General features: G+C 53.7%; 1 protein-coding gene across 2 annotated transcripts in view; it reads right to left on the bottom strand.

Moving 5' to 3' along the window:
• Positions 1 to 315: 315 nt before the first annotated feature.
• The window catches only part of VANGL1 (VANGL planar cell polarity protein 1), a 51,343-nt gene continuing 36,095 nt past the window's right edge, over positions 316 to 15,563 (bottom strand). Inside the window, exons 6-9 of one of the 2 annotated variants that reach the window (XM_062192029.1) lie at positions 11,225 to 11,358; positions 9,632 to 9,764; positions 7,244 to 7,478; positions 316 to 2,875 (exon numbers count right to left, since the gene is read on the bottom strand). In XM_062192029.1, the coding sequence (XP_062048013.1) occupies positions 2,615 to 2,875; positions 7,244 to 7,478; positions 9,632 to 9,764; positions 11,225 to 11,358 (763 nt within the window). In that variant the 3' untranslated portion in view covers positions 316 to 2,614. The remainder of the gene's footprint in view (positions 2,876 to 7,243; positions 7,479 to 9,631; positions 9,765 to 11,224; positions 11,359 to 15,563) is intronic. The other variant, XM_062192028.1, reaches the window with a different exon arrangement.

Below are 15,563 nucleotides of genomic sequence, written 5' to 3'. Positions count from 1 at the left end.
CCACCACCAGGGAAGAAGGGACTCAGATATAGACTGCTTGTTGAGTTTCTCAGTGTAACACTGTTCAAATCTCAACAGGTTGTCATAGAAAAAAAATCTATAAATATTTAGGGCAAAGGAAACCCCATATCCTCTAATATGAACATATATTCCACTAGCCTTAGGGTACCACTTACCCCTTTGAAAAGGAACAGCCTACTGGTTGCAAGAACTGAAACAAAAATGCATTGTGTGCAAGTGTGTGATGTAGCATTCTGAAACCTCCCATTGTTTAATGCCATTTCCACTGTTCCCACTGCGCCAGTAACTCAAGCTATTAAGAGGTTGAAAGTGCAAAGGCTTTACAAAGTTCTTGCATTTTATTTTGTTATTTCAAAAAGAACCCAATACAAAGTCAGCATAAAAAAAAATCGATACTCAATTTAAAACAGAAACAATAATTTCAGAAAGTCTGACATTCTCCTATGCAAAGACTGTGAGAGGGAGAAAATAAATTTTCCTTAATTTAAACCTTTCTTCACCCTGCTGGGATGTACACACCAAAGCACATGAATCCAACTTCACCCCTTTGGGATGGCCACTGAGAGCAGGGCGGGAAGCACAGGGATTCGGAATGCTGAGCAGTAGTGTCATTGTCATCTGAATGTGCATCCATGTATGGCCTTTCCAGCTGCATCCTTATGACGCAGAGGCCTCTGCCCCACCTGGACACGGCCGAGGTCTCACGCAGCTTCGCCATCCCGCACGCGATCTCCCAAATATTTCCTGAGAAAGACGTCATAAGGAACTTCCAGTTGAAGGGACCCAAAGGCAGAAGCTAAGAAGGAAAGCACCAGGCTTACACAGCAGGTGCCTCTCAAAGTCCATCTTGGCTCCACGCCGCCACCTGCCTGGGTTTCCCCTTCCTTCTTCTTCCACACAGCTTTTGGAGCGGAAGACTGCTGGTTCGGGAATGTGCTTTACTTTCTTCAGGTACAGGTGCATTGCAAACATTCACAGTCAATTCTGACTGAGGAACGGATGCGCAAAATACCATCCCGCCCATGGACCGCATGAAATGGTAAGGGCACGTGCACACAGATAAAGAACATTTGGACAGTGTCATCCTTTGCTCGGGTGAGGTGACTGAGTGGCCTCAGTCCCTGGGGAAAGCAAGAGGAAATACTTTGTATGGGTCTGCAGCAGATACAGGAAGGCAAACGGAGGCAAAGATAGCTCACTGCAAGCTAACTGGAAGGAGCTTCCCTTGCAGCAGGCTCCCTCGGGGTGGGAGGAGTCAGCACCTGCTTCCCCTGGGCCGGCTGGGGCGGGGGTGAGGGAGCCCACTGCATTGCACTCAGCTGCGTGTAAGACACAGAGGCCAGGTGAGTCACTCCAGACCTGAAGATGGGCTCCCTCTTCTCTCCTTTCCCTTCTCCCCATGGGACCAACAAAGTGTTATTTGCACCTCAGGAGCTAAACAAGCCCCTTTCTGGGGAGTAAGAGGCCGAGGTGATGGACTGCACAGTGACGCTGGTCAGAAAACACAGGGCCTGGACAGCAGCCGTTGCCAGTGCGGCCGGTACTGTCTGGTCTCCCTCGGCAGGGCGGCTCGGTATGTGCTTTCAGGGGTCTTACTTCCCCCAGGAACTCCGAGGGCTCCAAGCTGCCCCTGCCAGGCCTGGGGTCACAGTGTTAGTCTTTCCCTGGGCGGTGGGGAGCAGTGGGGAGGATTGGGTGGGGTAGGGCTCTTGCTGCAGCCTCCAAGGGGCATTCCAGCTGCCTTGCTCTCCTGCATTCTACCTGGTGGGCACCCCACACTTTGCTAGGGGGTCAACCTGGGGAACCGCCCCAGGCTATGCCAACAGCTGGATCGCACACACAGAGTGCAGGTCTGCAAGGACCAGCCTGGGTGGCCAGGGCTGCCTGGCAGGTGGGGGAGGGGGAGTCAGTGCAGAACTCCAGGGCTGGGAAAGGCCTGGCTGCTTGAGGCCAGGAGAGAGCAGGGTCAGAAAAAGAGCAGGCAGGTTATCTCTTTAAGGGAGGAAAAAAAAAAAAAAAAACTATAAGCAGATCCCTTAATAGCTGTAAACTGAGAGTGCACGTTTGTGTCATTGGGATCTTTCTCTGAGGAATCTAAGGCAACAGCGAGCAAAGGTAAAACAGGCATCTCCTGAACCGCCCACAGCTTCCGTGGGGGACGCGGTACTGGACAGTCTGACACACACACACACACACAAACACGTGGACGTGTAGGGCCTGGGATCCTGAAACAGACTAACAGTGAGTCCCCTGGAAGCCTCCGAGGTGGACCGGCTGGGTTGTTGTAAGGCGAGGCTCCCGGAACACAGCGGCTCCGCTTTGGTTACAGCTGTCAAAGACGCTCCGGGGAACGGCTTCCGCAGAAGTCCTTTCTAGAAAGTTCGGTGTCCCCTTCCTCCGAGTGCACCTCCCCTGCTTTCTTCCAAATAAAGTGCTGATGGTCAAAAAGGAGGCTGGTCCATCACCTGCCAGCTTCAGTCAGCCACGGAGAGAACAGAACAGACAACTCAACAGATACCCCTCGGTATACACACAGATAGATAGATAGATCTCTATATATTCCTCTTTTTATAAAGCCACAAATATAGAACTCTCAAACCGACGTCTCCGACTGTAAGCGCAGGACGAATTTGTGGGACTTGGGGTCTATGAACTCTTCCGAGAGCACGATGAATGGGATTTTCTTCACATTGACTACGAGGCTGAAGTCCAAGCACTTGAGGACAAACACGAGTCCGTCTCGCAACCCGCTGGTCACGGCCTCCTCGCTGACCAGTCTCCACTGCGTTGACAGCCAGCGCTCCTTGTCATACTGCAGGGTGGGGCCCGCGCTGAGGTACCGTTCCAGGAAGGCCTGTGGGTGATAGAGAGCAATTAGGGAGGCCGCTAGGGGTCACCTTCTCACCCAACAATTCCCAAGTAAGCTGAGACCTCAGAGCAGAGCCCAGCCTGTCGCAGCAGATCCCTGTGGTGGACTCTCACAACTGTGTCATTTGGGGGAAGCCTCTCTGACATGGCAACGGTGCGTGCTCAGGGCAGGCATCTGTCATAGGGGTTAAGACACTTGCAATTCAGTACCGCAGGGCCACTCCTGATCCCAGCTTCCTGGTAATAAGCACCTTGGGAGGCGGTAGGTGATGCCTCAAGGGTTTGGTCCCTGCCACCCACGGGGGAGACCTGGACTGGATTCCTTGTGGATGAGTCCATGGTTAGGGGCTCTCCCTGTCTTTGCCTCAAAAAAAAAAAAAAAATGTGCATGCACTGTGACTCCTGGGTTGTGTGACATTGCACAAGTCTCTGTAAGTGGGGACGACGGCACTACCGAACTCACGGCAAAGGCTCTCTGGAAGCACTCACAGCACTGCCAGGCATGGCGAGCACAGCCAGGGCAAGCAAGGTGGGGCTGGCTGGAGCCATGGTCTGCCCAGAGCCATCACTGACACCGCACCCCACTCCAAGGTGGCACAGAGCTGCAGTCCTCACTCTGGGCTCCATTCTCCTGCAGGACAGGAACTATTTTTGCGTTTTTTTATTTTTATTTTTTTTAATATGAATTTCTAATGTGCCTGGCACATAAGGGGCTCAACCGTGTGGATCAAATCAAATAAATACACTGATTTGGCTGTGAGAAGAGGCAGTAAAACACAGAAACACTGGGCCCTACCAGTCTGCTCTCAGAGGTCAAGGGCAGTCGGAACTGGTAGCTCCCTCCATGCACACTGCCCTGCTACTGCCAGGATTGCTATTTCTGACCTCTGGGCGGCTGTTCCAGGACAGAAGGTAGGGTCGTGTCTACTTTGATACTTCTAATATGAAGACAGCTCTTAGCAATCATAAGAAAAAGAAACAATTCAACAATTAAGAAATGTAAAATAATGTATAGAAGAATGGAAAATAAGGAAACATTGCCTATCATGCTAATAACTAAAGAAACACGAATTTAAATAATAAAAAATATGTTCCTCCTTTTAGATGAACAGTGATGCAGAAAGAATAACATCACATCCTGCCAAGTGTGTGGGGAAGCCAGGGGCAAAAGCAGACGCTGAAGGATCCTGGACATCTGGAGCGATCTTTAACTTTGATCCAGATGTTCTTCTGCTAGAAATGGGTCCTCCAGGGAGACCTGCACTGGTACATATGCAAAAAAGACACTCATCGCCACCCCGTTTTGACCAGGGGTTGGTGAACTTTTCTATAAATGTAAATATTTTCAGCAGTTCAGCCTTCCCACCATAACCATTCAACTCTGTGGGCACACAGTGAAGGCAGTGGCAGGTGCCACACAAATACAACCAATGACAGTTTTCATGTGAAGTCTGGGAATGCAAACAGCCAGCCCCTGGCTCTCATGAGAAGCCCTAATCCAAATGTGAATCAACAGGCATCAGTTTAACAGGGAGTGAGGAGCTGGAGTTGTGGGTTATGCCGCCCGAGATGCTGGCATCCCTTATGAGCGCCTATGGAGTCCCGGCCGCTCCGTTTTTGGTCTAGGCTTCTGCTAATGCACCTGGAAAGACTGAGAAAGACGGCCCAAGTGCTTGGGTTCCTCCCTTCTCCAGAGGGGAGTCCAGGCTTCTGGCTTCAGCCTGGTCCAGCCCCAGCCACTGTGGCCATTTGAGAAGTGAACCAACAGATGGAAGATTCTCTCTCTCTCTCTGTAACTCTGCCTTTCAGATAAATAAATAAATTTTTATTTATTTATTTGACAGGCAGAGTTAGACAGTGAGAGAGAGAGACAGAGAGAAAGGTCTTCTTTCTGTTGGTTCACCCCCCCCCCCCCCCAATGGCCGCTACGGCTGGTGTGCTGCGCTGATCTGAAGCCAGGAGCCAGGTGCTTCCTCCTGGTCTCCCATGCAGGTGCAGGGCCCAAGGGCCTGGGCCATCCTCCACTGCACTCCCAGGCCACAGCAGAGAGCTGACCTGGAAGAGGAGCAACCTGGACTAGAATCCGGTGCCCATATGGGATGCCTGTGCCGCAGGCGGAGGATTAGCCAAGTGAGCCACGGTGCCGGGCCAATAAGTAAATCTTAAACATACACACATACACACAAGGAATGAGTCTGACCTGCATGGGTTGGAGCTGTATGTATTGATATGGAAAGACAGCCAAGGGAGAGCTTTAACTGAAGAAAGCAAGTGGCCCCTCCCCCCCAAATATCTACCTACCCACCTATCCACCTACCTACCTACATACATACATACCTTCTATAAACTGTGAACACATCTCGTTTTTCCATTCTGCTCTACCTCTCTCTTCCTCTCTCTCCCACTCTCTCTCTCACATACACACACACACGCACACGCACACGCACACACACACCACCATCTGTAGGAAATACAGCAGCTTCTCCTCAGTACGAACTGCTTAGGGAGGACAACCTCACTTTCTCCATTACACTTTTCTTTAACATTTGCACATTTATACAAAGATTATTATTTTTAATTTAGGAAAGTACAATTAAAAAAATGAACCAGAAATCCATCAGGAAACGTTCAAAACTTTTGAAAGAAAAGGAAAATAACTCTTCTGCTCCACCTCTTACAAACCATCACTCTGCATACCGGCAGCTGTGGTGTTCCTACTGTGTGGCATTCTGCCCTTTGTAACTTAATAGTCCAAGGAAGATGTTTCCGTGTTTCAACAAGCGACAGACCAGAGTTTATAAGCCACTGCTCTATTTTAAATTTAGGTACGGTTTGGACTTCTTACAATTACTTTGCAAAAAACACACCTCTGTGTATATTTGCGTATACCTGTGACTGTGCCAAACACTTTTCTTAAGAGAGGGCTTAGGGAGCCCAAAAACCAGGAGAGCCTTAAGGTTTCCTGCTGGTTATTTCTGTAGTGTTTTCCTAAGGCTGTTACTGACTGACAGCCTGACCAGCCAGACACCCAAGAGCACAGTGCAGGGAGGAACAGGAGCCCTAGCACACACAGCACCACCACGTGTCACACGTGCACTACATGCCATCACTTCCTCTCTGCCAGGAGGTTTACATGCCAGCCTGTCATATTTCGGGTGGTTCTTGTATAATAATCCTGTTAGGGAGAGATTACTATGGATCCCATTCTATAAAAGAGGAAACAAGCATACAATAACTTGTGCACAGTCACAAACCAATGAAGTGATGGAGGCGGGACCTGAACGCGCGTCATTTACCATGCCCTCACGCTACAGCACAGCCCCTGCCACCTGTGGCTTTGCTCCTCCACGGTTTCAGCTACCCTCGGGTTCCGGTGCTCTGAAAATGTTAATTGGAAAATTCCAAAACTAAACGACTCTTTAAGGTTTAAATCGTGCTCTGTTGTGAGAGGAGTGATGAAATCTCACGCGGTCCCCTCGCGGCCCATCCAGTGGGTGCGTTACCCCTCTGACCAGGGCAGCCAGTACACAGATACCCACGGGTTAGCTGCTCAGCAATGCAGCTCACCAGGTAACAGTCACAGCATCAGTACCTCAGTGCACGGCTATAACTGATCTATTTTATTACTATTGTTGTTACCCTCTATGTGTGTCTGGTTCATCAGTTAAACTCTATCACATGTATGTGAGTATGAGAGAAAACACTACATAAACAGTTCAGTGCCATCTGTGTTTTCAGACATCTACTAAGGTCCCTAGACTGCAGCCCCCTCAGATAAAGGGGGACCAACTATCATATTTTGTCTCCTTGGCCATGGCCCTCTGTTGGATACATGTAACATCCCGAAAGTGCTCCAGTATCTTGATGTAAAAATCCATTTGGTAAAACTAATTCCACAGCACCTAAAATGCCAATCAAAGTGATGGCATTATTTCCACCACCCATGATAACTATTAAGTCAGTGCATCTCATGACAAGTACTGTTTTAAGCACTTCACATGTATTAGACCTTCCCCAGAAAGACACCATGTGGGTGGTCTTAGCAGGGTCCCACAGTAGAGGCTAGGAACCCAAGGCACAAGGCCACCTGGCTGTTTGCCCGAGGTGACACAGGTTGCTGGGGCAGGAATTGGGTTAGCACGAGTCACTCCTGCTCCAGAGACCACAGAGAATCCCTGCTCCACGCTGTCTCCCGGGGGAAGCCTCCCCTCTGACGCATCCAAAGACCCATTACTAAGAAGATAACGTAAGGTGAGTGAGAACTGCCAGTTCTCATCACTCTGTGTCCCAGGGCCGCCTCTGGCCTAGGGCTCCCAGTAAGCCCACAAGGGGACTGGCCGGCTCGGCGGCGCACCTTGGGGGTCATGCCGTGGGCGATGCAGAAGGCCAGGTGCTGCAGGATGCTCTCCATGCTGTGGTAGTGCTGCTGCCGGGTGGTGCGCAGGTACTTCTGCAGCGCCCTGGCCATGGAGGGGAAGATGGCCTGCGCGGCCTCCCTGGGGTCCATCACCTCCCCCGGCGCTTTCTGCTGCTCCTCGGCCTGCAGACGCTGGATGTGGATGAAGGCCTCTTCCACGGCGACCACCAGCCTGGAAGACGACGCAGAACAGTCATCAGGACGCTGCCCGCCACGGGGTGAGGGCCGGAAGGGTGCCGCCTACCACCTCCGCCCCCAGGGCCTGCCTGTGTGCACTGCTCCCGGCCTGGGCTGTCCCCTGGACCGGCAATGGCAGATAGTAACCTGCGCGAGGGGTCTCGGGAGGAAGGAGCCCCGAGGCCAGGAGAGGACTGTTCCCAATGCTGCCGCTAAGGAGCTTGGGAAACACACTGCAGCCCTCTCTGGTGTCTCTGTGGTGAAAGGTCTGAGGCCCCAGACGCTGCGCACACACGGAGAGGGGGCGTGTGCACACGGAAGCTGTGAGGACCCCGGGCTGCGCCCCCTGGGTCCAGCCATGGCCCAGCATCCTGTTGAAGAGCGAGGGAGAGCAGCAGCGCTCAGGATGGGAACCACCTCTGTCTCCCTCGGCTCATAGCAGGCTAGTCCGAAAGCTCACGCAGGGGCAGGCATCCAGCCAAGCAAGTGAGAGGTCGGTTAAGACGCCTGTGTCCCATGTGAGAGTGTCTGCGTGTGATTCCTGGCTCTGGCTCCTGACTCCAGCTTCCCACCAACATGGACCCCGGGAGGCAGGGGTGATGGCTCAAGTACTTGGGTTCCTGCCACTCATGTGAGAGACCTGGATGGAGTGTCTGGCTCCTGATTCACTCTCCCTCCTCCCCCACTGAGGACATCTGGGGATTAAACCAGCCAATGGGAGCTCTTTGTCTCTCTGCACATCTCAAATAAGTAATTTTTTAAAAAATTTATTTGACATATAGAGTTAGATAGTGAGAGAGACAGAGACAGAGACAGAGAGAAAGGTCTTCCTTCCGTTGGTTCACCCCCCAATGGCCACCGCAGCCGGCGCACTGTGCTGATCCAAAGCCAGGAGCCAGGTGCTTCCTCCTGGTCTCCCATGCGGGTGCAGGGCCCAAGCACTTGGGCCATCCTCCACTGCCTTCCCGGTTGCAGCAGAGAACTGGACTGGAAGAGGAGCAACTGGGACTAGAACCGTCGCCCATATGGGATGCTGGCGCCGCAGGCGGAGGATTAACCAAGTAAGCCAGGGTGCTGGCCCCTCAAATAAGTAATTTTTAAAACATCATGGCCTGTGCCGTGGCTCACTAGATTAATCCTCCACCTGTGGTGCCAGTACTCTGGGGTTCTAGTCCCGGTTGGGGCGCCGGTTCTGTCCCGGTTGCTCCTCTTCCAGCCCAGCTCTCTGCTGTGGCCCGGGAAGGCAGTGGAGGATGGCCCAAGTGCTTGGGCCCTGCACCCACATGGGAGACCAGGAGGAAGCGCCTGGCTCCTGGCTTCGGGTCAGCACAGCGCGCCGGCCATAGTGGCCATTTGGAGGGTGAACCAACGGAAGGAAGACCTTTCTCTCTGTCTCTCTCTCTCTCTCACTGTCTAACTTTGCCTATCAAAAAAAAAAAATCAAAATGTTCGTGGAAAATACATGTTAGGAAAAAACTATGCATGGCTGTCCCAATTTGTTTCCACCAAAAGAAATGTTTCTTTCCTTTTCCACAAAGTTCTTTAAGCACCTGTGTATAACCGGATCTGCAAAGCCAGGGCAGGACCAGCTGCTAGAGCATCCTCTGAGGACACATTAGAATGCAAATTCTCAGGCCCCATCTTTTGTTTTTGCTTTTAAAATTTAATTATTTATTTGAAAGGCAGAGTTAGAGAGAAAGAAGGTGAGACAGAAATAGAGATCTTCCTTCTGCTGATCCACTCCCCAAATGGCTGAAATGGCCAGGGCTGAGCCAGGTGAAGCCAGGAGCCTGAAATGCCAACTGGGTCTCCCATGTGGGTGCAGGGGCCCAAGCGCTTGGGCCACCTTCTGCTGCTTTCCCAGGTGCAATAGCAGGGAGCTGGACTGGAAGTGGAGCAGCCAGGACTCGAACTGGCGCTCACACGAGATGCCAGTGCTGCCGGCGATGGCTGAGCCCTTTCGCCACCTCATCTTCATAACCTTTGCAGGTGGGGCCAGAACTGCCGACCTTTGTCTGCACAGCCTTCCCAGCAACACCAGAGCAAAGTGCACACCCCAGGCTCAGGCAGGTCCCATCTGTACATACATGGAAACTTCATTCTCACGGTAAAAAGAGCAAAGCCAGCCTCCAGCAAGAGGGCACGAACCTCGCTCTCCGCTTCTTCACCCGCCGTTCGTGTTCGGCCTCTTCGTAGTACAGCTCGTTGTGGCTCGAGTCTCGGCGCCGGGCAGCTGCGGCGATCATGGCTCGTGACTGGCCGGTGGCATTGTTGCTGGGGCCTTTGGGGAAGGGTGGTGGAACAAGAGCGGTTTTAATCCTAAGGGGCCGGGACGCCAAGCAGACAATGACAACACGGTGCCCCCAGCTTGGCTGAAGCACACGCACCAATCCTAGACCTAACTTCCCAGGCTAGGGCATGGAGTCGCCCGGCTTCACATTCACTGTGGCTAGGGCACAGACAGGAGCAGGGACATCTAACTGCCTGATGCCAATCTGACCGGCGGAAATGGAAAAGAACGCAGAAGGGCTGAAGAGACACGGGACGGGGCAAACGCGGGCAGGGAGTGTCAGCAGCGTGTGTGAAGATGGCACTCACCGTCTGTCACACAAAGTTGCAGTTTGTCCACCTGGGCAGCTGCACGTCCCATTTCAGCCCGAGACAATGAGAGCAGATGAGAGGGAAGGGAAAATAGGGACAGAGAAAGAAAGAGAGTCACACTGGTCACGCACGGGATGCCGAGCCGTGCCGGGGTGGCACAGCAACCAAGAGAAACAACCTGAGTATTCACGCACATGCAACAGCCCTGTCTCATTTGGGGCACCTCAGCTTTTCAGTGGGCTAAGGCAGGTTTGTGGCTTTCTTAGGGGTGACGCACTGGGCTGTGACCCGGTTCCACCAGGGGGGATCTCTGCTAAGCTCCCAGGTCACAGGAGAATTCCACCAACGCTGCGGGATTCACCAGGCAGGGCGCCCTGCACCTGGGCAGACAAGGCCAGGGAGGACGGGGACTGCCACGGTAGACTGACCCCGTGTGTAAATCACCTAACCTGTTGACAACATGATCCATTTCGAGGGTTTGCACAGTTCTTGCCCCGACCCGGGCTGCCCAGCGAGAAGTGACACGGTGTCCTGTGTCTTACACTCAATCACCTGATAGCCTGAAACACTGCCCAGACTGCCCCAGCCTGCCTGCTGGCCTCCTGCCACCCTCTCCTCCCCAGCTCGGCCAGGGCTGAGAACGGCCCGTGAGTGCCTCACCAGATCCAGAACTACTGAGATGGCCAGTCCTGATGGATTGGCAGAGCCCTGTGAGTCTCTGGTGATTCGTCCAATTTTTGAAAACGCAGCCCTCTCCTGAAAGCTTTCAATACAAGGTGTTCCCACAAGGAGGCGGGAAACACACACCACTGTTGTTTCCAATCATTCAATCCCTAAATGAATGAAACTTCCCACATATGTAAACTGCTGATCAATGTTCCTCCGAAGATATGTTTGCACCAGGGAGGGAGGTCGGGAGGAGGAAGGGAAAGGAAGAGAGGAAGGAGGGAGGGAAGAAGGGAGGGAGGGAGGGAGGGAGAGAGGGAGGGGGAGGAAGATAGCCTGACTGTCCTGTAGAGTGAAGGCCCCAACAGGCAAGCACAGAGGGGAAGCAGAAGCACACACAGTGTGACGTCCACCCCCGATGTCATGCAACTGTGCCCACTCCGCCCAAGCTTGACAGTGTTTCAAGGCACACACCATCCACGTTGTAGACTTTCAGCCCGGCCATGTGCTTGGCCGCTCGGAACTTGGAGGCTGTCAGGAGGTTCGGGTTGTAGATGGTGAAATCTTTGTAGTAATTTTCCAGCACCACCAAAGCCGCTCGCTGGATGCTGGGAAGAGAAGGGCAAAGTCAGTGCCAAGGCGTTTTGTTCAATCAGTGTGGCTAGAGCGGAAAAACAGCCTTCCTGAGTCTGAGTAGGACGGCCTCCCGGCAGGGGCTGGCAGCTCCCAGCACACCCTTCCCCAGGCTGGGAATTTAAATGTGAGGTCCTGTTGCCCACCGTCTCGACGACCTCTCCCACTGGTCACAGAACCCCAGAGCCAACAGTCGAAAGAGGAAGAAGTTCCATCTGGCTTCGATTACACAGAACTTGTCCTATGCTTCCTCAGTTTCCCAAAGAGGGAAATGAGGACCCCCAGGAGAGGAAGGCCTACTGGAGGTTCAGTGTTTGGTCCCCGAGTTGCTCACTAGATGCTGCCGATGTTTCCATCTTGCTGTTTAGAGCCTCTTGATGGCTAAACAGCTCAGCTGAGAGGGCTTAAGGACAATGGATGGAGCACCAGGGCGGGTGGAGCACCACGACGGGGCTGCCCATGCTTCCTGGATGACCACACAGCATTCCTAGGCTCCCAGAGGCACTCGAGAGCGCCACTGGGCACCAAGCAGAGGCAGCCCCTGGCTGACCAGCTGGAGGCTTTGTCAACCACGACCCCAGCCGCTCCTGAGGCTCTGCTTTAAGAGTTTGACCTACAGTCTACAAATGACCTACAAGTCTGTCAGCCACGCCCCCACCCAACAGTCACGGCAAGGCTTTGTAAGTTACATCCCCAGCAGCGTCTCACTGATCTGCGCTCGGCGTTAAGGCGGCTAGTTAACGCCGTCCCAGCCAGGGACAGGCCCACCCAAGGAAACGTGCTCAGACCACGCTTCCAGGAGTCCAAAACTCCCCCACCACAACCCAGTGCCTCGGCCGCTCACTCCCTGCTCTTCAGGTACCGCAGTCTGCCAAGCCCTGGGAACATGAGATGGGAGCAATTTCCCCTCGGCCTGGCAGGTGGAACGGAAGCTATGTGACTGTGAGCTGCTTGTCCCCTGGCACGGGTGGGGCTCAGGAGCACTGGGAAGAGCTGCCAAGCGCCTAGGACAGCGTGGGGAGCAGGAGCCGCTTCCCTGGGGGCGGAGGGGCCCTTGCGCTGAGCCGGGGTCCTTATGGATCTCTGTGCAGAGCCCCCTCTGCGTGCTCCGGAGACTTGACCCTTGATCCCCAGCTCCCCCTCGCCCCTCTGCAGGTGGCTGCTCGGGACAGGGTCAGCTGCTGCTTCACCTCCTGGTATTCCACCCGGCTCTCCCTGACTCTCACACTTGCTCTGTGGTAGGTGCGCCCACACCGCCTACCACCAGCTCACGTGCATCGATCGCGCGCACACACACACACACACACACACACACACACTGCAGTTCAGACTCTTTCACCCCCGGCTCCTATATGTACCCAAACATCTCGCCACACCTGGAGGTCAGCAGAATCTATGTCCCTGATGGGAATTCAAAAATCAGAAGGTGGGGCTGGCGGTGCGGAGCAGCTAGTTAAGCTCCTACCTGCAACGCTGGCATCCCATGCGGGCACTGGTTCAAGTCCCGGCTGCTCTACTTCCAATCCAGCTCCCTGCTATGGCCTGGGAAAGCAGTGGAAGATGGCCCAAGTGCTTGGGCCCCTGCCACCCATGTATGGAGTTCAAGGCTCTTGGCTTTGGCCTGGCCCAACCCTGGCTGTGGTAGCCATTTGGGGAGTGAAGCAGAAGATGGAAGATCTCTCTTTCTCTCTGCTTCACCTCTCTCTCTCTCTAACTCTGCCTTTCAAATAAAAATACATAAATGTTGAAAAAAATCCAAAGGTAATTTTCAGAGATCCACCTAGGGTCCCTCTCCAGAGCAAAACACTATTGTGGTTGTTGGGTTTTGCTGTTGAGCTCAGCCAGGCCGCGGGGACGAGCCTAGGGCGAGTGAGAGCCCCCTGCTGCCTGCGGAAGTCACTTCTGCCTGCACCAGGCCCAGCAGGGCCCACAGCTCCCAACCTTCCAAGACAGGGCCGGCCCTGGAGGCCACTGTCCAAACTAGGCCAGGGCTAAACCCACCCGAGAGCCCTAGGGGTCCCCCGGGGGATGCCCAGGGGTAGGGCATCACACAGGAGCTCCCGACGAGATGGGCTGTGCGGGTGGGCGGGGTCCTCCTCTTCCGCGGGCACTGTCACCTCGGCTCGGGGGCAGCAGAGCCAGTGTGGGCCAGGCCGGCCTCCCAGGCTGACGCCCAAGGCTGGGCCTGCAGAGTGAAAGGTTCGCTGGACACAGCATACCCAGCAAACTCAGCAAGTGAGGATTTCCAGAGAGCTTAAGGGGACCTGTGACCAGTGTGGCCCACGTGAAAACCAGTGGTTGTGATCTGGATGAAAACCCAGCAAGCCTTTCCTCCCCTGGCTACGGGCACCCCTCCGCCCCACCAGACTCAGCCACGCTGAGGTCTCGGGACGAGGAGGCCGTGTCAGCAGGCCGTGCAGCATGTGTCACACGGGGACACGGGGACACGGCCCCCAGAGCCACACAGTCCGCGGGCCCGAGGCTGTCGGGTTTTCTCCCTGACCTTCGGTGGTAGCCCAGCACAGTCTGCAAGGCCAGGACGCAGGCAGCACCGACCCCCGAGCCAATGTCAGGGCTCAGTACTCCTCCCATTTTTGAACCTCTGTACCTTCCAAAGAGGGGACACACAGGGCCACAGCAGCGCTGATTTCTTCCAGGCATGTTTTTTTTCCTTTAACTCTCCCATCCCGGCAGCTCTACCCCTCAAGCCACCATCACCACCACTTGCAGCCCCGACACGTGACTTGTGACGTCCTGCAGAGGGTCCAGCACACTAAACCTCGCTCATGGGCAAGCCTGCGTGAGTCCCTCACACACAAGGGTCTCCACCTTTGATTTTGCCACACATGCATAATACCTGTGGCCTGCATGGATCCATTCACGGAACCCCCAGGGGGCCTAGGATTCTGAGTAAGTATTTCACAAATGTACGGGATTTCCCAGGCCAGAAGGGCCTCAGAGATGAACAAACGCAAACCCTTCAGTGAATCCCAATCTACATCAGATAAACACGAACCATCAAAGACTCATGGCAAGACAGTGATCTCTGAGCTCCAGTAATACCGCAGGCCAATACACCTGCCAACATCACCACCCAGGGAAATGCCCCTCCCCGGAGCACACAGGTTTGTAGGAGTGGCACAGAGATATCCCTAATTATAACAGAAATGCACTCAAGATCTGCATATAAAAACACACTTGTAGCTACTGGCGCTGTGGCACAGGTTAACATGCTGCCGGGAATGCCTGCAATGGAGTCCCACCTCTGCTCTGATCCAGCTCCCTGCTAATGCACCTGGGAAAGCAGCAGATGGCCCAAGTGCTTGGGCCCCTGACACCCACGTGGGAGACCCAGAGTTTCTGGTTCTTGGCTGTGGCTGTTGCAGCCGTTTGGGGAGTGAACCAGTGGATGAAAGATCTGTCTCTCTCTCTCTCTGCCTTTCAAATAAATAAAAATAGATAAACTTTTAGAAATCCATGATTACACCAAGCCCGGAAATCTATATTAAACAATACAGAAAGTGGAACACGCAGGCTCAGAAGCAGCTGCTGTCACCAACGGGAAAGGAACCTTCTCAACTGTGCAGAGGCCTGAGCTGGTCCAAACTTGAACTCACAAGGACAGGGCGGCAGTGGAGCAGCACAAGAAGCCCAGAGATCCGATCCGCCAGCCACGCTGTCCTGTTCAACTCTGCTGACCCAGTGGCCTTACAGGACAAAGAGGGTGGAATGTGAAAGGCTGCCACCTTTGTGTCTATTCAACCACAAACAGATCTGCGGTGTCCCTGCCGCCTGGTATCCGGCTGCCATGGCAACAGAGCCCGGGGACTCACCCTTGCACTTGTGTTTCCTAAACAGAGTGGGGAGAAGCACTTGGAAACGTGCAAATTTTAGCTCCTGAAAATCTGAAAGACGTGTTTTTGAAAGGTAAATTCTGAAGGAAAAACAGAACCCCTCCCCCCAAAAAAAAAGGCTTAACAAGTCTACACCTCCCACGGCCACCCCTCTGCTCTGTGCCTGGGAGGAAGTAAGTGCAGCAGAACTGCGGCAGGCTCGGGTCCCAGCGACGACTCCTGGCTCTTCCCATTCGCCCTTGATTTTGAACCCAGTCTTCATTTCTGTCAACCTCAGACTGCGCACTTGCAGGCTGGCAATGACAACACACGCTGCACCACGACAA

Source organism: Lepus europaeus, chromosome 5 (assembly GCF_033115175.1).
Source record: "Lepus europaeus isolate LE1 chromosome 5, mLepTim1.pri, whole genome shotgun sequence".
NCBI classification, from domain to species: domain Eukaryota; kingdom Metazoa; phylum Chordata; class Mammalia; order Lagomorpha; family Leporidae; genus Lepus; species Lepus europaeus.
Note: the sequence above shows the minus strand (reverse complement) of the source record. Positions and strands in the feature narration are given on the sequence as shown.